The sequence below is a fragment of the Nannospalax galili genome, unplaced genomic scaffold, assembly GCF_000622305.1.
Source record: "Nannospalax galili isolate Female #2095 unplaced genomic scaffold, S.galili_v1.0 scaffold948, whole genome shotgun sequence".
In the NCBI taxonomy this organism is placed as follows: Eukaryota; Metazoa; Chordata; class Mammalia; order Rodentia; family Spalacidae; genus Nannospalax; species Nannospalax galili.
In genome coordinates, this window is record NW_008358192.1 from 385,878 (window position 1) to 408,755 (window position 22,878).

A 22,878-nucleotide genomic window follows, 5' to 3' on the forward strand; every position below is an offset into this window, starting at 1 on the left:
AAGGAAAACAATTTCTAAAAAAACCCAAAAAAAAAAAAAAAAAGGGAAAACAAAAACCAAGGCTTGTCTCTGCAGCACACAGAGTAAAGTTAGAAAAATACAGGGAAGGCTGGCATGGCCCCTGTGCGAGGGTGGCCTGGGGTTTTGTGACATGTTCCATGTTGTTCTCCACAGCACAGCACAGCACAGCACAGGAGGCAACTAAGCTTAACAGCAAGAAACTATTTCAGAACAGCGCTAGAGAGTTCCGACACTCCTAAAGCAAAGAAATGTTAACATCTGCTGTGACAGGAAGCTAGTGACTGAGGTCTGATCACTGCACACGAATGTGGCTATGCTGCGATGCACCCCACAAACACATCCTGCCTGAGAGAGCGCTAAATCCATGTGTACATGTGTGTGCATGTATGTGTCTGCATGTGTGAATGTGTGCATGTGTCTGTGTGTACATGTGTGTATTCATGTGCACGTGTGTATGTGTGTATGTGCGTGCATCTGTGTGCATGTATGTGTATGCATGTATACATGTGTGCATACATGTGTGTATATGTATGTAAATGTGGGGGTGTGTACATGTGCATATATGGGTGTGAATGTATATGTATCCATATGTGTGTATATGTATAAGTGTGTGTATATGGGTATGTGTATGTACATGTGTATTTGTACGTGTATGTGTATATGTGTATGTATATTTGTATATATGTGCATGTATATGTGTGCATGTGTATATGGGTGTGTGTGTGTATATATGGTGTATGTGTGCATGCTATGTGTGTATTTATGTATATGTGTATGTGTGCATGTGTATATGGGTGTGTGTGTATATATGGTGTATGTGTGCATGTTATGCATGTACTTATGTATATGTGTATGTGTGCATGTGTATATGGGTGTGTGTGTGTATACGGTGTATGTGTGCATGTTATGCATGTATTTATGTATATGTGTATGTGTGCATGTGTATATGGGTGTGTGTATATATGGTATATGTGTGCATGTTATGTGTGTATTTATGTATATGTGTATGTGTGCATGTGTATATGGGTGGGTGTATATATGGTGTATGTGTGAATGTTATGTGTGTATTTATGTTTATGTATATGTGTGAATGTATATATGGGTATGTGTGTATATGTGGTGCATGTGTGCGTGTTATGTGTGTATTTATGTATAGTGTATGTGTGCATGATGGACTCTTTAAGGAATATACGGATTTTAGTCCTTGTTTTCTCTCTCTGATCTCTGTCAGCAGAGTGCAGCTGACATGTCTGTGGTGAGGACGCTGACACCCTTGTGTCCTTATGAAACTTCCTCAGTTCTGTTTGTCTCAGATGGAGACTCTGCAGTGACTTTAGACGGGATTTTTTGGTTATTTTTTCTTTTCTAAATTTATTTGTCTATATTTTATTTTATGCATGTGAGTATATTGCCTGCATGTATGTAAGTGCACCCGTGTCATGCAATGCCCAAGGAGGTTAGAAGAGGGCGTCAGATTTCCTGGAACTGGAGTTACAGCTGCCATTGTAGGTGCTGGGAATTGAACCCAGGTCCTCTGAAAAAGCAGCTAAGAGCAGTCAATGCTCCTAACCACCGAGCCATCTCTCCAGCCCATCTTTTGTGAATTTATAATAACTTGCTTGGTCTTAAGACTACTGATAGCCAATCAATGTTTTAAGATTGTACTTATCAGGCATGGTGGCACACACCTTTAATCCCAGCACTTGGGAGTTCAGGGCCAGCCTGGTCTACATAGTGAGTTCCAGGATAGCTGGGGCTACAGGGAGACCCTGTCTCAAAAAGACCAAAAAAATAAAATATTGTACTTATCATCAATCAATGTGTAAGTTCTCACTTCGCTGTAACCCAGTGTCTAAAGTATAAAAGATACGTGCTGCTTCCCTTCAGGGTCTAGGCTTGGGGGCTTGGGCCTGCTGGACCAGGCTGCAGCCTGAATAAAATACTTGAATCCTGTACACTCCCAGTGTCCTGCCTGGTCTTTTCCAAAACAGTTCTACATGAGGGCATATGTGTATGTGCATATACATCTATGTGCATGTGGGTATATCGCCGTATGTGTATATGCATATATACACAATACATGTGTGTACTCTGCATATGTATATCTGTGCATGTGTGTATATGCATGTGCACACACATGTGGGTGTTTGTGTGTACATGCATATGCATGCACATATCGTGCATGTGTGCATATGGGGCATGTGTGTGCATGTATAATGTGTGCATTGTGTGTATGTATGTATGTATATGTGCATGTATGTGCATGTGCACGTGTGGGTGTTTGCGTGTAATGCACATGCTTATGGGTATGTGTCTATGTATGTGTACATGTGTATATATGTATATGCATGTGTATATGGGTGTGTATGTATATACATGTATATATGTGTGTGGGTGTGGTATATATATGCATGTGTACATACATATATGTGCATATGTGTATGAGTACATATGTGTATGTGTGTTTATTTGTGTATACATATGTATGGGTATGTGTGTATGTATATGTATGTGTGTACATATATATGCATGTGTGTATTATGTGTGTACATACATATATGTGCATACGTGTATGAGTACATATGTGTATGTGTGTGTATTTGTGTATACATATGTATGGGTATGTGTGTATGTATATGTATGTGTGTAAATGGGTGTGCATGTATATGGGTGTATTATGTGTGCATGCATATGTGTGAATGTGTGTAGGTGTGTGTGCATGTATATGCATGTGTACATGTGTCTGCGTGTATGGTATGTGTGTGTGTGTGCATGAGTCTGTGTGTTTGTGTCTATGTATGTGAATGTATGTGTGTCTATGTACGTGTGTGTCTATATTTGTGTGTGTGTATCTATGTATGTGTATGTGTGTGTTTGTATGCTGTACAGCAGTTTCCTCTGAGACGAAACCCTCCATCTTGAAGGAAATCGGAGTAAGCACCAGGGTGTCTGAAGGGAGTGTGGCCACATGCCGCTTTGAGGGGAGGTGAGACATTCCCCCCTGCAGGAAGGCCTGGTAAGCTCAGGGACTGAAGAACTCAACAGCTTCAGGAGGTTCCTGAAACTGACCAGGTTCACTAGGCCCCTCCCTCCACAAGCACATAGAAACCCTCAGGACTGCTGGGAGACCTCAGATTAACAGCCCCAGGAGGAAGCAGAGATCAGCTGTGCTGCCTGGAAGAGGGTCAGAACAGCCAGCTTCCTGGAAAGGACATGCTCCAATCTGCTGAGCCACCTGCAGGCTGTGCGGACCTGTCTAAAGTAAGTTGATGCTTGTTCATGTCTCCCTAGGAAGTGTCATGCAACAGTGTATGTGTGCATGTATATAGGTGTATGTATGTATGTGTATGTATGCATGTATGCATGTGTGTATTATCTGGGTGTTGTGCCATATGCTTGTAATCCCACCACTCTGGAGGCTGAAACAGGAGGATCATGAGTTCAAGGTCAACCCCGGGCTCAAAGATAAATAAGTTGTCAGGCATGGTGGCACATGCCTGTAATCCCAGCACTAGGGAGGCAGAGGCATGCAGATCTCTACAAGTCTGAGGCCAGCCTGTTCTATACAGCAAGTTCTAGGCCAACCAGGGCTACATAGTGAGACCCTGTCTCAGAAAAGAAAAAAAAAGAGGGAGGGAGGGAGGGAGGGAGATAGAGAGAGTCAACCAACTGTGGCCCACAGTGCAGAGGAACCAGTAGGACTTGGGACCAACCCTGCCCTCCTTCCCCTGTTCAGACCTCTGCAGAGGTGAGACACCAACCGTCAGTCAGAAGGGTGATGGAGCAGACACCTACCATCAATCGGAAAGAACATGGAAAGAACACCCACCGTCGGTCAGGAGGATGATGGCGTGGCGGATTTCCTGCCAGGCCATGGTTTCCATGCCCAAGCGCTGCATCTGGTTATTCATCATTAGGTAGACACTGTTCAGGGCCTCGTAGGTGTTCGTCCCAGTTCCATTTTCATGGTCTGGAATGTGCCAAAAGGAAACACTCAGAAAACAAAACCAAACAAAAAGCCCTACCTGCTGCCTGCCAATGGGGAAGTCACTGCTTTCTACACCACTGTCCAAGCTGCCAGACAGCTTGGTGAACTGGCACAGACGTGTGACATTTCTGTTCCAACTTTCAGGCTTTCTGCCTTAGACTGTTCATTGAAAAGCCAGATACGGTGTAATTTTAACACCCAGGAGGTGGAGGCAGGAGGCAGGAGTTCAAGGACAGTGTGGGCTACATAGTAAGTTGGAGGGTAGCCTGGGTTACATGAGACCTTGTCTCAAAAACCTAATAAAATTAAAAAATAAAATAAAAATGGAAATATTCATTGCATAAACCCTCAACCTAAGACCATTACAAGGTCTCAAGATGCAAGGATGGAGTTTCCAAGAATTTGGGGTGTTTTAGGCATGGACTAGGATGGGCAGGGGGGCATTAAGCCACAAGGTGGGAAGCTGGAGGCCTGCCTAACCTACTCTCTCTCCCTCTCCCTCTCTGGTAAAGGGTCTCATGTAGCCCAGGGTGGCCCAAACTCCATCGATAGCCAAGGATGACCTTGAACTTCTGATCCTCCTCCTGCCTTCACCTCCCAAGTCTGGGCTCAGTGCTGGGCTCAGTGCTGGGGATGGATCCCAATGTTTCTTGAATACTAGGCAAGCACTCTACCAACTGAGCTACCTGCCCAGGCCCCAGGCCCTTCTCTCGAATCCATCTACAGGCCCCGAGTCATCTTCTCCTCTTCGTCTCCTTTGGTAGATGATAGTCGTACCTTTATTTGTTTTGTTTTTTGTCTTTTTGAAGCAGGGTCTCCCTGTAGTCCCAGCTGTCCTGGAACTCACTGTGTAGACCAGGCTGGCCTTGAACTCACAGAGATCCACCTGCCTCTGTCTCCCAAGTGCTGGGACTACAGGCGTGCGCCACCACACCCGGCATAGTCGTACCTTTATAGAGGGCTTTTTCTAGACTGTTGATCACCTCCACCCCATCCTGGGATTTCTCATTCAGGACAGACATGATGATTTTGGGCCGGGAAGCAAAGGTAATGATGGCAACGCTGACCTTGATCTCAAAGCTGAAGAGCTGTGGAGGGCAGGTGAGAAGTGACACGGGGATGGGGGTCAAACAAAACAGGAGAGGGACTAAGGGAGGTAGAAGGCTGGAGCCTGATATGCAAGATGCTTATTAAGAAACTCTGCCTGGGGCTGGCGAGATGGCTCGGCAGTTAAGAGCACTGGCTGCTCTTGCAGAAGACCGGGGTTCAGTTCTGAGTACCCACATGGTGGCTAACCACCGAACGACTGACAGTAACTATAGTTCCAGGGAATCTGACGTCCTCTTCTGGCCTCTGCAGGCATTGCATGCATAAGTGCACTTACATACATGCAGGCAAATTGCTTATACACACAAAATAATATTTTAAAAAGAAATAGCCTGGGGTCGAGTCTCACCTTTCACCTTGTTTGAGGCAGAGTCTCTTCTGTCTCTGCCACTGTGCTGAGTAACCTGGGCTTTCTATGGCCCCTGGCACTGTTTTGTTTTGTTCTGTTTTGTTTGGGCATGGACTAGGACGGGCAGGGGGGCACTAAGCCACAAGGTGGGAAGCTGGAGGCCTGCCTAACCTACCTCTCTCTCCCTCTCCCTCTCTGGTAAAGGGTCTCATGTAGCCCAGGGTGGCCCAAACTCTATCATAGCCACTGAGCTGTCTCCTCAACCCCTTTGTCAGTCTCAAGCAGCCTGAGGCTGGCCCTGAACTCATAATCTTCCTGCCGCTACCTCCCACCTCTACCACATCTGGTATTAAGTGTTAAATTGTTTGCTTGATGAAAATCAAGGTTATTTAACAGGAGTACTGAATTTCCCTAGCACACCCTGTCGGCTATCACGCTAGCCCTCGATGGAGATCCCTGCTCTAGATGACAAATTCCTGAAAAGAGAGAACTCAGCTTTGTTTGATTTGGTGGCCCTGGTACCCAGCCCCATGCCTGGCACACAGTAGGGTCCCATTTTTTGAAATGAAAGATATTGGATACACTGAATTCCTGATTACTGCATGGCCTTGGTGTGATCAGGGGAGACTTCTAGAAGCAGGTGGGGTTGAGCAGGACTCAAACAAGGGAGAGAGACCCAGGGCACCCTGAAAGGCACCGCAGCCTGCAGGTTCTGGGTGCTGACCCTGTCCACCATGAGGGAGGCGCTGTCCTTTAAGATCTCAAAGTCCTCTTTCGACACACTCTTAGAAGCGTCTAGCAGCAGATAGAGGTTCAGGTGACCCGAGCGTTGAATCTGGATTCTACGACCCAGGTTTTCTGAAGAAATATAGAAGTGGTGCATTCAGAGGCACCAAGGGCAACCAGCCTCCCAGCTGCCAAGGAGCTCACCTCTCTCCTGCCACCCCACCACCTGACCCCTCCACAAACACACACCTGTCCTCTTCTGGGTGGGATTGGTGGCTCCAACCAGGTTGGAGAAGGAGGTGCCTAGGGCAGGGGCCACATCCTCAGGGAAGTCATAAGAGTAAGGCTCTGTAGGAAGAGCCACACAGGGGTCATCCAGGGCCAGCCCAGGTGCAGAGTCCCCCAGAAGGCCCTGTGGATACTCACGGCGGCAGAGTGGCTCCGTCCCACTCCAGACCCCGTTGTCCTGGCACTCCCGCTCTGCAGAGCCGGTCAGCACCAGGTTTGAGGAACATTTGTAAATGACCTTGTCCCCAAGGCCAAAGCGTGAGCCTGTCCGAGCTGTGCCCACCGAAATGCCTGGGTTGGGGCAGTGGTCAGCTGCAAAGGACAAAGACAGGTGACCAGGGACCAGAGCCTGCTGGGATGCTCAGCTCATCTGTGCCCCTCACGCTGGGCTCTTCCTTCTCTAGACCCTCAGAGCCTCCAAAGTTCCCTTGAGAAACACCAGAACCACAAGCCATGAGAGTGACTGGAGACCTCAAAGTGTGCAAAGCACTGAGAACTCAAGGCCTCAGCCGTCCTCGGGAGCATCCCAGCCTGACCCAGGCTGTCCACAGAAGATGTTGGGAGAGGATGCTCCCACACACAGAAGACTCACACTTCATAAACAACAATGAGATCATCACTACGTCACACAAATGACCGACCCTAACCCAGATGTGACTTCAGGTGTTCCAGAGGCTGTGGTCCAACCAGAACTCTACTACACAGCTGGAGTGCCCATCTGGAAAACCCTGAATAAAGCTAAACATACACCAACCTATCCTCGCTCTGGAGGTGAAGCAAGCTATGAGTCCAGTGTGAGACAGTTCATAATGCTTCATTCATCCTAGCCTCCAACTGGATCTCACTCAAATACTGATCAACAGAACAATGAGTAAATAATTTGTGATGCACTCACACGGTAGAATACTATACAGCAATGAAAAAACAAAACATGGATTCACACAACAACATGCACAACTTTCAGAAGCAGTGTGCTGACCAAAGGAAGCCAGGTGTGCATTATTCATTTGTCTAACACCAGGAGGGGGCTGTTGAGATGGCTCAGTGTGTACAGGTGCTTGCCACCAAGCCTGACGACCTGAGTTCAATCTCTGGGACCCACATGGTGGATGGAGAGAACCGACTCTCACAAGTTGTCCTCTGACCTCCACACACACATACTGTGACACACACATGCACACACACACATGAATAAATAAAGGTAAAAAAATTGCATGCTTTAGGGTTTGGGTATAGCTCAGTGGTAGAGTGCTTGCTTGGAGTTCAAGAGGCCCTAAAGTTCATCTCCAGTGTCATAGCAAGAAATCACACATGTTACTGTATGGAGAGCACATATCAAGTTAAGGTATATTTATGCTTAAATAAATGACATCTGTAAGCCCAGCACTAAGAAGGCAGAGGCAGGAGGATCAGGAGTTCCAGGCCAGCCAGGGCTGCCATGAAGAGACAGCTCAGCCATTAAGAGGTTAAGAGCACTTGCTGCTATCCCAAAGGACTGGAGTTTGGATTAGGCAGCTCACAACTGCCTGTAACACCAGCTCCAGGGGATCTGATGCCCTCTTCTGGCCTGCACACACATGGCACACCACACACACACACACACACACACACACACACGTGCATATGCACAAATAAAAATTAATCTTTAAATAAAGGTAGGGGGAGCTGGGCATGGCAGTGTGCCTTTAATCCCAGCACTCAGGAGACAGAGGCAGGCGAATCTCTTAAGTTTGGAGTCAACCTGGTCTACATAGTGAGATCCAGGCCATCCAGAGCTACATAGTAAGAACCTGTTTCAAAAAAAGAAAGAAAAGAGGAAAGAATGAGAGAGAGAGAAAGAGAGAGAGGAAGGAAGGAAGGAAGGAAGGAAGGAAGGAAGGAAGGAAGGAAGGAAGGAAGGAAGGAAGGAAGGGCTGGAGAGATGACTCAGTGGCTAAGAGCACTACTCTTCCAGAGGACCCAGTTCAGTTCCCAGCACCCAGCTGACAGCTAACAATCATCCACAATCTGACTCCCTCTTCTGGCCTCTGAGGTCATGGGTGCACTTACATACATGCACACAAAACACTTATACACACAAAACGAAAATAATTTTTAAAACAATTTTAAGAAAAGAAAAACTTGAGTCAAATCTGAGACTCAGCATCCTGGACCAGGCTCCCTACTGGCCAGTGAGACAGACCTCCATCTACCCCAATCCAGGAATATCACTGTGCCACCAAGAATTCCAGGCCCCTGTCTTCATAGAAGCTTCTGCAAGTCCCCCCACCCCCAAGTAGCCCAGCACTTACCTCCGTTGTCACACACAGCCGTGTCTCCATCCCACATGCCATTGGGGCGACAGTACCGCACAGGTGAGCCCCGCAACCTGAAACCATCCTCACACTGGAAGCTCAGGTTCCCACCCACAGGGTAGGCCCCCAGTCGAGGGGTGTATATCCCGTTCTCAAAGGAAACGGGGGCTGGACACCGAACAGCTGGAGGGAGAGAAGCCAGGAGATGGGAGGGTGGCTAACACCTGGGCTGGGCCTGGCGGAGAGACCGTCTATCAAACCATGAACCTACCAACTGGTTGTGAAAACACTGAAACAGCCTGGAGTAGGCCCAAGCAAGAGGGTTAGAAATTCGCTGTCAGCTGGGCTACATAGTGAATTTGAGGCCAACCTGGGCTACATCGTGGGTCCCAGGGCAGCCTAAGCTAGAGTTAGGCTCTAGCTCAAAAACAAATAACAGCTGGGTGTGGTAGTACTTGCTCATAATCCCAGCCCTCAGAAGGCAGAGACTGGTGGATTACTGCAGGTTTGAGCCCAGCCTGGGCTACATTGGTGAGACCCTGTCTCAAAAAAACCAAAAAGCCAGGTACATGCCCTGTCGTGCCATAGCAAATTTAAAATATTTTATTATTAAGCCGAGTGTGATGGAGCACGCCTTTAATCCCAGGACAGGCGGATCTCTGTGAGTTCAAGGCCAACCTGGTCTATATAGTGAGTTCCAGGCCAGCTGGGGCTACAGGGAGACCTTGCTTCAAAAAACAAAACCACACACAAAAAAATCCTTACTAAGGACAATGGACTTTTCCCCTTATTTTGAAAGGCCCTCCCTCCCATGCCAAGTAGCCCGGGAAGACCCTCCCTGAGCCACTGCTAAATAGAAGCTCTGGGCTAACACTGGTGGACAAAGGGACTCACGTCGGCAGACTGCCTTAACCCATTGGGTGGGTCGCCGGGTGGATTGCCAAGAGATCCCCGGAGTCTGCCACTGTCCATTGTTCTTGCACAGTCTCCAGGCGGGGGATGGGTAGCTGCCCAGGGGGCAGGAGTAGGTGAGGAGGCTTCCGGGGGCCCAGCCATGGCTAAGGGTGAAAGTACCATCCGAGATATTGACGTTCTGAGGGCAGGAGAGAGCTGCCAGGCCTGTGGGAATGGGGACATGGAGACACCGAGACAACAGCGGCGGGAAGGGAGAGAGGACAAAAGGCAGAGATGAGAGAGGGGCGAGAAGGTTGTCCCTTTCACGTGCGGGACAGTAACTGCCATGCCCACAGGGCCCCACCGCCCACTCTCCCTGCCTCCTACCTGGGCACAGGGAGAGCAGACAGAGGAGATACAGCAGAGGGTCCATGGTGTCCAGGACTGGAGAATCGAGAGCCAGAGGGCAGAAAAGATCATCTGACTTCCTGAAAATCACAGCTGCCAGAACAGAATAGCCTCTTCATTTGTGGCCAGGGAATGAAAACTTAGGGAGTGGCAAGTGGGGGAGGCAGAGGAGGAAGCTGAGGGGGCGTGGGGGTCGAGGGGGGGTGTGTTGTTGAGAAAAAGCAAAAGATAAAAGCAGAGATTGAGGATTGAACTTTGGGGGCAAAACCTTTGCCATGACCCTTAATTCCAGGACATCCTAGTAAACAGACTGTGCACACTGACCCCATGGGGGTGCCCCACATGGCACCACCTGCATGCACATGTATGTCCACATATACACACTCTCACACAGGTGCACTCATGCATACATGCACACATGTGCACTGGTACATGCTTACCCTTGTGTGAATATTGCTAAGCACAAAACCCACAAGCCATGCAAGATATTGCAAAATATTTTTTCACTTCTGTTAAGTTTCAGTTTTTCCTTTTGAATGGATTTGATGTTTTCCTGGGAGCCTGGAATAGTTTGGCCTTTCTGAATATAAACATCTAAGGAATTGAAACTAATCTTTTTAGAACTTCTTGTCACAGAGGAAGTTCAGGGAAGAAACCAGGATGAAAATAAAGTCAGCAGTTACTTTCAGAGTGTGGAAAAATGTTCAAAGTGTTTTTACTGGAAAGTCCAGTAGATAAAATTCCCAATTTGCAAAATAAGTTTCAATTTGGGGTTAGGTACTCAAAATGAGTAATAAACTACATTTTGGAGTTTAGGACACGATTTTTTTTTTTTTTTTTTTTTTTTTTTTAAAAAAAAAAAAAAAAAAAAAAAAAAGAGGACGATAAATCTTTCACTCACAGAGATCTGCCTGCCTCTGCCTCCTGAGTGCTGGGATTAATGACATGCACCACCATAATCCACTTTGGGACACACATTTATTTATTTATTTTTTATTTTTTAAAGGTGTGTGCCATGTGTGTATGGAGGTCTGCAGAAGCCTGAAGACAGTGTTGGATCCCCTGGAGCTGGAGTTACAGCAGTTGTGAGCCACCTGGTGTGGGTGCTGGCAACTGGACATGGGTCCTCTGAAAGAGCAGCAAGTGTTTTAACTGCTGAGCCGCATCTCCAGTCCTGGGATAGAACTTTAAGTCATATTCTGCACTCATAAAATGCAGGAGGAAAAGAGACTGTTTTATAGGACCACGGTTGAACCTAGGACCTCACATATACTGGATAAGAGCTCTCCCTCTGACTCAGATGGCTCAGCAGTTAAGAGCACTAACTGCTCTTGCAAAGGACCTGAGCTTGGTTCCCAGCACCCACATGGCAGCTAACAAACCATTCATAACTCCAGTTCCAGGGGATCCAACGCCCTCTTCTGGCCTCCACAGGCAATACACGCATACACATAAAATGAAAATTAAAAAATAAAATAAAATTTTTTAAATAAACAAGAGGAGCCGGGAGTGGTGGTGCCTGCCTGTAGTCCCAGCACTTGGGAGGCAGAGGCGGGCGGATCTCTTTGAGTTCAAGGCCAGCCTGGTCCACATAGTGAGTTCCAGGACAGCTGGGGCTGCAGGGAGACCCTGTTTCAAAAAGGCCAATAAATAAATAAATAAATAAACAAACAAACAAACAAACAAGAGGCTAGAGAGATGTCTCAACGGTTAAGAAAGCTTACTTTCTTGTAGAGGACCTGGGTTCAGTTCCCAGCACCTACACCAGGCAGCTTACAACTGCCTGTAACTCCAGTTCCAAGGGATCCTAAGGCCCCTGGCCTCTGTGTGCACATGCATGCATTTGGTGCACATAAACTCATGCAGGCACACAAGTTCGAATAAATAAAAGTAATAAATCTTTTTTTTTTTTAAGGTTTTTTTTTGTTGCTTTTTTGTTTTGGGTTTTTTGTTTTGGTTTTTTTTTTTTTTTTTTTTTTTTTTTTTTTTTTTTTAAAAAAAAAAAAAAAAAGAGGACGATAAATCTTTCACTGTGATATATCAAAATAACCTCTCCATGGTCTCTACCTCAGTCCCCGTCTCCAGATTCCTGCCCTGAGCTCCTCTGCCTTGGCCTCCCTTGAGGGGCCAAACAAACCCTTTCCTCCTCAAGTTCTTTCTGGTCGGTGTTTTATCACAGCAACAGAAAACTAGAACCGTTGCCACCGACATGGGTGCTGGGAATTGAGCTGGGGTCCTTTGCAAGAGCAGCAAGTGCTCTTAACCAATGAGCCATCACTCCAGCCCTCTTGGTGTTTCAAGCTCTCCAGAGGAAGGAAATGATGAGTTTCTGTTGAAATAATGAACCCCAGGATGAACAAGGTCAAGGCTGACACCCTCCCTGGCTACCTCCATCCCTTTCAGATCAGCAATGTCAGTGGCTTCGAGTCCTGTTTCTTGCATTGTGTTTGCATCCCTCTGGATTTCAGAGGACACCCTGGGGTGTCATTTCTTAGGCCCCTCCCGCCTTTTGTTTGAGAGAGCGTCTCTCACTAATCTGGAACTTTGCCAGGGTGACTAGACTGACCCCTGACTTCAGGGATCCGCCCATCTCTGCCTCCCACCTCCCAGTTCCAGCTTCAAGAGCGTGCACCATGGCACTTGGCTCTTCTACCTGGTTTCTGAGGATGCGAACAGCAAGCACTTTACCAACTGAGCCATCTCCTCAGTCCCACCATTTAAAATATTTTTAAATTATGTGTACATATGTATGTATGTATGTATGTATGTATGTATGCGTGTATGTATGTATGCATGTATGTATGTATGTATGCATGCATGTATGTATGCATGCATGCATGCATGTATGTATGCATGCATGTATGTATGTATGCATGTATGCATGCATGCATGTATGCATGTATGTATGTATGCATGTGTGCATGTATGTATGTATGCATGTATGCATGTATGCATGCATGCATGTATGTATGCATGTATGTATGCATGTATGTATGTATGCATGCATGTATGTATGTATGTATGCATGCATGTATGTATGTATGTATGTATGCATGTGGGGGAGGTGTGTATGTGAGCGCAGGTGTACTTGGAAGCCAATGGGATTGGATCCCCCTGGAGCTGGAGTACAGGCAGTTGGGAAGCACTCAACCTGGGTGTTCTTAACTGCTGAGCTATCTCTCCAGACTCCCTCTCCCATTTCTTTTTTGAGATAGAGTCTCATGTAGCCAAGGCTGGCCTCAAAACTGCTATGTAATGGAGGCTGACCTTGAACTCCTGACCCTCCTGCCTCTATTCCCAAGTGGTAGGATTACAGGCATGAGCGACTACACCTAGCCATTTCTTTTAAAATGACCATAAAATAGGTGCATTGGGTAGACCCAGAGCCTCCTGCTTCCTCTAACACAGGCTACTGCCAAGTCGCTCAGTTCAGACACCGTCCCCCAGACTTCCAGGCATGGATCTTCGGATCTGCTTCATTTTTTAAATTTTTTTATTTTTTATTTTTCTTTTATGTGTATGAATATAGTATTGCCTACATGTGTGTAAGTGTACCCATGTCATGCAGTGCCCAAGGAGGTCAGAAGAGGTGTTGGATCCCCTGAAACTGGAGGACAGTTGTTAGCTACCATGTGGGTGCTGGGAATCGAACCTGGGTCTTCTGTAAGAGCAGTCTGTGATCTTAACTGCTGAGCCATCTCTCCAGTCCCAGATCTGCTTACTTTTAATTTTTTTTTCTGTCTTTTTTGAGACAGGGTCTCCTTGTAGCCCTAGCTGTCCTGGAATTCACAATGTAGACCAGGCTGGCCTCAAACTCACAAAGATCCGCCTGCCTCTGCCTCCCAAGTGCTGGGATTAAAGGCATGTGCCACCACGCCCAGCTACTTTTAATTTAAAATTTTTATTTTTATTTTATGAGTGTTTTGCCTGCATGTATATAACTGCACCCATGTGTGCAATGCTCACCGAGGTCAGAAGAAGGCCTTGGACCCTCCCTGGAACTGGAGTTATGGACTGTTGTTAGCTGCTGTGTGGGTGCTGGGAACTGAACCTGGGTCCTAATAGTCAGTGCTCTTAATGGCTGAGTCAGCTCTCCAGCTCCACGAATCTACTTACTTTGAACTGACTGCCCAACTGTTACCTTCAGGAAGCTTTGTATACGTGACCCTTGGAGCCTCAGAAAGGGCTGTATCCAGCCTCTGATTCCTCCAGGCTGGGGTCCCCAGAGTCTGCCCTGCAAGGCCAGACACCGGGTTAGATACTGAACCTCCTGACACTATCCATTGAACCCCTTCCTAAAAACTAAATAAGGAACTGAGGGGTGGGTGGGGATCCCCAAGAACCAAAGGCCTGTCCTTGACTTCCTGTAAGGAGCCACATCCCTTTCAGACAACTAAACCCCAAAAATAGCCCACCCCAACCCAATGTGCCCATCTGCACATCCACAGCCCCTCCTCACTCCATCTATCCACTGGTGCTCTTCTTTCTACCCAAGCTACCCAAGGGGGAAGTCGCCCCGCGTGACCCAGGTCAAAGGGTTGGTGAGTTAGCGCTCAGGGGCTAGCTGGGAAAGCACAAGCATTGCAACTCCTACCTTAGCCTCACCCGCTTGGTGAGGGGGGTACCTGACAACCCCTTCTGCCCTTTCTCAACATGCCCTTTCCCCTTCCATATGGAGGGGAGGAAGAGGTGCGCCGTCTCTCCACCCATCTCCAGTAGCAGCAGAAAGCACAACGCTGGCTGGCGCTCCTGTCCTCCACCCTCCCCCCATCGCACACCCTCCAATGCTGCTAAGGCAAAGTGGAACTTTCCAGATACAAGGGACGTACATTCATATCTTTCTTTCCTTCTAGACACAAATGGACTGTAATACTCCAGGTGAGCCTCTCCAGCGCCCTCTCCAGTCCCAAATTCAGTGTGGTGGAAGGAATTCAGGCATTAGCTTAAGACAGCCTGGCTCTCAGGCTTGACTTAGTTTGGTAGGGTGGTTAGTTTTATCAGTGCCACACGCTGGAGTCAACAGGAACGCACACTCCCTAAAGGTTATCTCTGAGAATTCCATTAGCGCCATCAGGAGGAGAGGACCAGTCAGCCGTGGGGTGGGGCTAGGGGTGGGGGGCACACATCTGTCATCCCAGCATTCAGGAGGATTGCAAGTTTGAGTCCACACGGAGGCATGGTGTCCCACACCTCTAATCCCAGTACTCGGGGGGCAGAGGCAGGTGGATCTCTGTGAGCTTGAGGCCAGCCTGGTCTACACAGAGAGTTCCAGGCCAGGCAGGGCTGCACAGCTGTCTCAAAGAAAGAGAGAAAGAGAAAGAGGGGGAGAGAGAAGAATAAACAAGTTTGAGGCCAGCTTGGACTACATAGCACTCTCCTCAAAAAAAAGGGGGGGGGAGGAAGGGCTGGAGAGATGGCTCAGTGGTTAAGAGCACTGACTGCTCTTGCAAGAGGACCCGGGTTCAATTCCCAGCACCCACAAGGCGGCTACGTACTCCATCCTTAACTACAGTTCCAGGGGAATCTGAAGCCCTCTTCTGACCTCCTCAGCATTGCACAACACGGGTGCAACTCACATACATGCAGGCAATACACTCATACACATAAAATAAAAATAATAAATAAATAAATAATTTTTTTTGTCTTTTTGAGACAGGGTCTCCCTGTAGCCTCAGCTGGCCTGGAACTCACTATGTAGACCAGGCTGGCCTGGAACTCACAGAGATCCACCTGCCTCTGCCTCCCGAGTGCTGGGATTAAAGGCGTGCGCCACCACTCCTGGCAAATAAAATATTTTTTTAAAAAGGGGAGGATCAACCTATTATCACAGTGGAATACCACACAGCCTCTGAAAGCTCAAACACTCAAGAGAGATGACACAAACTGAGACTAATGGGACTCCACCATCCATACCAAAGTGGGGCGGTGGTGGCAGCGTATCTGCTCTTTGTGTTTTGCTTTGGTTTCTTGTGGGGTTTGGTTCGTTTTGGGTGGTGGTGGTGGTGGTTTGTGGTACTGGGGAACAAGTCTAGGCTCTATGCATGCTGGACTTATCACTGAGCTCCACCTCCAGGCCCACATACATTCTGTGTTTGTGTAGAATTTTTCTGGAAACTGGATAGGAGAGCTGCCCCTGGGGGATGGGGGAGAACTGGAGCTGGGAACTAGGATGCAACTTGAGGAGGGAAACTTAGATTTTACTAAATTTCCTGCATTTCTCCTGCATATACTTTTTGTTTTAGACAAGGGGTCTCATGTAGCCCAGGCTGGGCTCATACTCTGTGTAGTCAAGGATTATGCTGAGCTCTTTATCCTCCAGCCTCCCCCTCCTAAGTGTTGGGACTACAGGCTTGCACCACCACGCCAGGTTTATGAGGTGTTGGGGACTGATCCCAGGGCTTCCTGTACGCTGAGCCAACATTCCACCAGCTGAACCACATTCCCAGCCCTGCCTAAATTTTCTGTTGGTTTTTGGTTTGTTTTTGGTTTTGTTTGTTTTGTTTTTGGTCCTTTTGAGACAGGGTGTCCCTGTAGCCCCAGCTGGCCTGGAACTCCCTATGTAGACCAGGCTGGCCTTGAACTCACAGAGATCCACCTGCCTCTGCCTCCTGAGTACTGCGATCAGAGGCATGTGCCAGCATGCCCAGCTTGTTTGTGTGTGTTTGTATGTGTGTGTGTGTTTTGAGACACAGTCTCCCCCGTAGCCCCAGCTGGCCTGGAACTTGCTATGTAGACCAGACTGGACTCTGCCTGCCTCTGCCTCCCATGTGCTGGGATTAAAGGTGTGTGCCACCACACCCTGCCTATAACTAATATTTTTAAAAAATTTTATTATTTTTATTTTATGTGTATATTGTCTGTATGTAGGTGAGTGCACCCGTGTCATGCAGTGCCGAGGAGGTCAGATGAAGGCTTCGGATTCCCCTGGAACTGGAGTGTAAGGATGGTTTGTAGCTGCCATGTGGGTGCTGGGATTCAAACCCAGGTCTTCTGCAAGAACAACCAGTGTTCTTAACTGCTGAGCCATCTCTCCAGCCCCATAACTAAGATTTTAAAAGCAAGTATGGAGCTGGAAAGATGGTTCAGTGGTTAAGAGCACTGGCTGCTATTGCAGAGGACCCACGTTTGGTTCTAAGCACCTGCATGGTGGCTAACAACCATTCATAACTCCAGTTCCAGGGGATGAGATGCCCTCTTCTGGCCTCAGGCATTTCACGCACAGGTGCACTTACATACATAAATTCAAAACACTCATACACATAAAATAAATGTTTTTAATTAAAAATTAAAATAAACCGGGCATGGTAAAGTGCACATTTAATCCCAGCCCTCGGGAGGGAGAGGCAGGTGGATCTCTGTGAGATCGAGGCCACCCTGGTTCACACTGTGACTTCCAGGTCACCTGGGACTACGTCAGACCCTGTCAAAAAACAGCAAAACCCCAAAATAATGAAATAAAAATAAAAAAATAAATATGGATACTAAAAAGAAGGCCACGAGAGTACTTACCCAGCATGCACATGGCCTTGGGTTCGAGCCCCAGCACCTCACAAAATGGGTATGATTGTGTGTATCTATAATACTGGCATTCAGGAGGTAGAGTCAGGATGATCATAAGTTCAAGGCCAACCTGGGCTACATGAGACTATGTTTTTAAAAGGTTTTTTGTTTTTTTTTTTTGGTCTTTTTGAGGCAGGGTCTCCCTGTAGCCCCAGCTGTCCTGGAACTCATTATGTAGACCAGGCTGGCCTTGAACTCAAAGAGAGCCGCCTGCCTCTGCCTCCCGAGTGCTGGGATTAAAGGCGCATGCGCCACCATGCCTGACAAAAGTTTTTTTTGTGTAGAATTTTTAAAATGCTGGGCATGGTGGTGCATGCCTTTAATCCCAGCACTCAGGAGGCAGAGGCAGGGATATCCCTGTGAGGTCAAGGCCAGCCTGGTCTACATAGTGAGCTCCAGGCCAGCTGAAGCTATAGGAAGACCCTGTTTGAAGAAGATAAATATTTTTTTTGAATGAAATGATGGTTGGAGAGATGACTCAGTGGTTAAGAGTATCTGCTACTCTTACAGAGGACCCATATTTTGTTCCCAGTACCCAGATGGTGGTTCAAAATAGTCTGTAACTCCAGTCCCGGGGACTCCAATTCCCTCTTTAGGTTTCTGTGGGCACCAGGCATGCACACAGTGCACTTACACACAGGCAGGCAAATATTCATACATATAAAAATAAAAGTCTTGCCGGCATGGTGGCGCACGCCTTTAATCCCAGCACTTGGGAGGCAGAGGCAGGTGGATCTCTGTGAGTTCAAGGCCAGCCTGGTCTACATAGTGAGTTCCAGGCCAGCTGGGGCTACAGGGAGAATGTCTCAAAAAGACCAAAAAAAAAAAAAATCAAATGAACAAAAGATAAAATCAGGAAATGCATTGAATTCTCTTGCAAGTTACATCTACTATGGAAATAAAGCCTCTTACACATTGCTCTTTCATGAGTTTTATTAACATGAGCCAGTTCCTTGTCACATTCTTTGCATTTAAAAAGTGTTTTTCTTTTAATATATTTTATTTATTTTATGTGTATGAGTGTGTTGTGTGTTGCCTGAATGAATGTTGAATGTGAGTGCATCCGTGTCATGCAATGCCATGGAGGTCAGAAGAGGGCTTCGGATTCCCCTGGAACTGGAGTTAAGGATGGTTAGTAGCCACCATGTGGGTGCTGGGAATTGAACCTGGGTCCTCTGCAAGAGCAGTCAGTGCTCTTAACCGCCTGTCCATCTCTCCAGCCTCAAAAAGTGTTTTTTTATGTGTTTTGCCAGCATATATGAGTGCACCGATGTTGTGCAATGTCTGGGTAGGCCAGAAGAGGGCATCAGGTCCCCTGGAACTGAAGTTAACATGTTTGTTAGCTACTACGTGAGTGCTGGGAACCAAACCCGGGCTCTAAGGACCCCTGAGCCACCGCTCCAGCCTCTGTGTCTGCATTTTTAAATGCCCGACGACCAGTGGACATGGTGGCACACTCCTTTAATCCCAGCCTTCGAGAGGCAGAGGCAGGCGGATCTCTGTGAGGGTCAGGGGTGGGATAGGGCAGGGGACACTGGCGAGATGATAGCTCAACAGGTAAAGGTGCTTGCTGCTAAGCCTGCCAAGCCTGATAACCCGAGTCCACTTTTCCCAGAATACACAGTGGAAGAGGACCAACCCTCTGCCAGTTGACCTCTTCCCTACATACACATAAACAAATAAACACATTAAAAAACAATTTTTAAAAAGCCAGGTTTGGCTGCGCACCCACAAAATTACTCAAGGACTATGACCCTGCGACCAGTGCGCTTGTGTACCAGAGGGAAGGGATGTGGGCTACCAGGACTCCCAGCTGTTGGAAATCACTCTGGCTCCTTATCAATTTTCCCATTTTCTGCCTTCCAGGCACATGATAGAATCACTTCTCTGAGCCCTCATGAAATTAGTCACAGCCAAGTGGCCAATGACTTGTGAGCAGAAGTTATAGAAGTTATTGCTTCCAGGCAAAAGTGCTTAATTAGCTCCCAGTGAGGGCACCCACCTGCGATCCCAGCATTCAGGAGGCTGAGCCAGGAGAACTGCATGAGTTCCAGTACAGTCATGGCTACATAGTGAGACCTTGTCTCAAACAAACAAGTGATAAATTGCCAATGTAATATGCAATGCCAGAGACTCCGTCTCTTCCTCTTTCTTCTTTAAACATGTCATGAAGGGAACCCAGGGTTCTTCTTACATGCTAGTCAAGCCCTCTACCACTGACCCACACTCCCAGCCCTAGGACCTTATGTTATTTTATTTATTTACTTATTGTTTTTTCTTTTTTGGTCTTTTTGAGACAGGGTCTCCCTGTAGCCCCAGCTGTCCTGGAACTATGTAGACCAGGTTTATTTACTTATTTTTATGTTTATTATGTCTATGTGAGTGAATGCCATGTGTGTGCAGATGCACACAGAGGCCAGAAGAGGACATTGGCTCCCTTAGAGCTGGAGTTACAGGGGGTTGTGAGCCACCCAGCATGGGTGCTAAGAACTGAACTCAGGTCCTCTGGAAGAGTAGTAGCAAGTGCTCTTAATTGCTGAGCCATCTCTCCAGCCCCTATTAATGTTTTGGGTTTTGTCTGTTTGTTTTGGTTTAGAGGGTTTGGGTGTTTTGTTTTGTTTTTTTGAGACAGGGTCTCCCTATAGTCCCAACTGGCCTGGAACTCACTATGTAGACCAGGCTGGCCTTGAACTCACAGAGATTCTCCTGCCTCTGCCTCCGGATTGCTGGGATTAAAGGCATACACCACCCTGCATAGCTTAATGTATTTTATTTTATTTATTATTTTTATTTTATGTGTATGAGTGTATTGCCTGCATGTATGTGAGTGCACCCGTGTCATACAATGCTGTGGAGGTTAGAAGAGGGCTTCGGATTCCCCTGGAACTGGAGTTAAGGACGGTTCGTAGCCGCCATGTGGGTGCTGGGTATCGAACCTGGGTCCTCTGCAAGAGCAGTCAGTGCTCTTAACCACTGAGCCATCTCTCCAGCCCCAGCTTAATGTATTTTTATGTCATATTTATTCATTTATTTGGGGTGTACATACTATGGCACATATTTGTAGAGGTCAATTTGTGGGTGGCAGTTCTCTCCTTCCACATGTGGGTCTTTTTTTTTTTCTTTTTTTTTGAGACAGGGTTTCTCTCCCTGTAGCCCCAGCTGGCCTGAAACTCATGTAGACCAGTCTGGCCTTGAACTCACAGAAATCCTCCTACCTCTGCCTCCGAAGTGCTGAGACTACAGGCATGTGCCACCATGCCCAGCTCCACTTGTGGGACTTGACTTATGAACCACCTCACCAGATGGAGTACTCTCTTTGGGGATTTAGCTCAGTGGTACAGCGCTTGCCTAGCAAGCACAAGGCCCTGGGTTCAGTCCTCAGCTCCGAAAAAAAAGACAAAGATATGATGATGATGATGATGATGATGTGTGTGAAGCTTCTTTCAGCCTGGATTCCCAAATGTATGTGTGATCAGTGCCTGTCACCTGTTCTAGTGACTCAACAGAGACCATTAGAAAAACAGAACCGTGTTCCAGTACTTAGGCCGTTACCTTTACTGTTGTTACTACGCATTACTCCTCCACACATCAAGTCTCTTCAGAGTTCTGAAAAGGCTTCATAGCGGAATCTTGAGATAAGCTTTAAAAGCTGAGTGTTCCACCACCTGATAAGGAAGAGGGAGGTGACTCAGGCTGAGCAGTACCTGTGAGAAGAGCTTAACTCTGAGTCCAAGGGACATTAAGGACACTACAAACAGTTAAGGAAGGTTAGGGATGGAGGGCAGGAGAGGCTCCACTCACCTAGACCCTGGAGGAAAACAATGCCCTACCATGGAGCCAGGGTTTATAAAATGCAGGGAGTCAGCTATATGATGTTTTAGATAAGGAGCAATTGGATGTGATTAGCATTTCAGGAATAGGATTCTGGGGATCCATGAAGACAGCTAGGAGACCAGAGAGGAGACAGTTATAGTTCTGGCAAGACACCAAGGCCAGAAGCAGGCACAGAATCAGGAAAGGGATGTCAAGACCCAGGTCGAGGCATTCTTTATAAGACCATTCCAGGCATGACTGTCTCAAGCTGTCAAACTGTTCTATGATCACTATTCCTTGACTAGAGACTTCTGGAAATGTTTCTTAGTCTCATATTGCCAAGCTCCAGCTCAGGGTTGGCACAGAGTAGGTGCACATGAATTTATTAAAGAGATGGATATAAGATTGACAAGTAAGAATACGGAGAGGGGCAGAATATCCCAACACTAGAGATGCGGAGGCAGGCAGATCTCTGAGACTTTGAAGCCAGCCTGGTGTACATAATGAGTTCCAGGTGAACCACGTTGACACAGTGAGACCCCGTCTGAAAAAAAAAAACAACAAAAAACAAAATAGCTCAGTGGTTAAGAGCACTAGCTGCTCTTGCAGAGGACCTGGGTTCATTTTGCAGCACCCACATGGCAGCTAACTCCAGTTACAGTTACAGTTACTATCTGTAACTCCAGTTTCAGGGGAATTCAATGCCCTCTTGTGACCTCTATGGACATTTGACAATATGGGTGCACTTACATACATGCAGGCAATACACTCATACACATTAAATAAAAATACTATTTTTTTAAATGAAGGAAAAATGTAGAAGAAAGTAGGAATCTGTACTGAATCCTTAGCATTTAGTGGAATTAATAGTGGTATCTTTGTGATGACTGCAGAAGGGAACACAATCTGTGTGGAACATACTGTATTTTATCTTTTCAAAATTTTAATTAGGTAATTTATCTATTTATTGAGGCAGGATCTCCCTGTAGCCCCAGTTGTCCTGGAACTCACTATGTAGACCAGGCTGACTTTGATCTCGCAGAAACTCCCCATCTCTGCCTCCTGAGTGCTGGGACTAAAGGGGCATACCACCACACCTGGCCCTTATTTTTATTTTTTTTAATGCATACGACTGTTTTGCCTGTATGTATGTAAGTGCATCACATACATGTTCAGTGCCCAAGGAGTCCAGAAGAAGGTGTTGGAGCTCTAGGAAATGGAGTCACAGATGGTTGTGAGCCGTCACATAAGTACTAGGAACTGAACCCGGTCCTTTGTGAGAACAAGAGACACCCAACCTCTGGAGTTCCAGCACTCAAGGCAAATACAGGAGGATCAGTATGTTCAAGAGTTCAAGGTTAGTCTAGGATACATGAGACTGTTCTCTCTCTCTCTCTCTCTCTCTCTTTCTCTCTCTCTCTCTCTCTCTC

The 22,878-nt window shown here is 47.0% G+C and overlaps 1 protein-coding gene and 1 non-coding gene across 4 annotated transcripts in view; one reads left to right on the forward strand and one right to left on the reverse strand.

Annotated features, from left to right (window-relative positions):
• The window catches only part of C2 (complement C2), a 17,964-nt gene extending 7,798 nt beyond the window's left edge, over nt 1-10,166 (reverse strand). For 2 of the 3 annotated variants that reach the window (XM_029557888.1, XM_008821494.3), the window contains exons 1-8: nt 10,055-10,165; nt 9,668-9,892; nt 8,771-8,956; nt 6,618-6,791; nt 6,441-6,539; nt 6,190-6,323; nt 4,959-5,097; nt 3,851-3,991 (exon numbers count right to left, since the gene is read on the reverse strand). In XM_029557888.1, the coding sequence (XP_029413748.1) occupies nt 3,851-3,991; nt 4,959-5,097; nt 6,190-6,323; nt 6,441-6,539; nt 6,618-6,791; nt 8,771-8,956; nt 9,668-9,892; nt 10,055-10,100 (1,144 nt within the window). In that variant the 5' untranslated portion in view covers nt 10,101-10,165. Of the gene's footprint in view, nt 1-3,850; nt 3,992-4,958; nt 5,098-6,189; nt 6,324-6,440; nt 6,540-6,617; nt 6,792-8,770; nt 8,957-9,667; nt 9,893-10,054 lie in introns of all 3 variants that reach the window. The other variant, XR_003847531.1, reaches the window with a different exon arrangement.
• Nucleotides 64-166, forward strand: LOC115068156. The gene has a single exon (XR_003847532.1). It is a non-coding gene; the product is annotated as a U6 spliceosomal RNA (small nuclear RNA).
• Nucleotides 10,167-22,878: the final 12,712 nt, after the last annotated feature.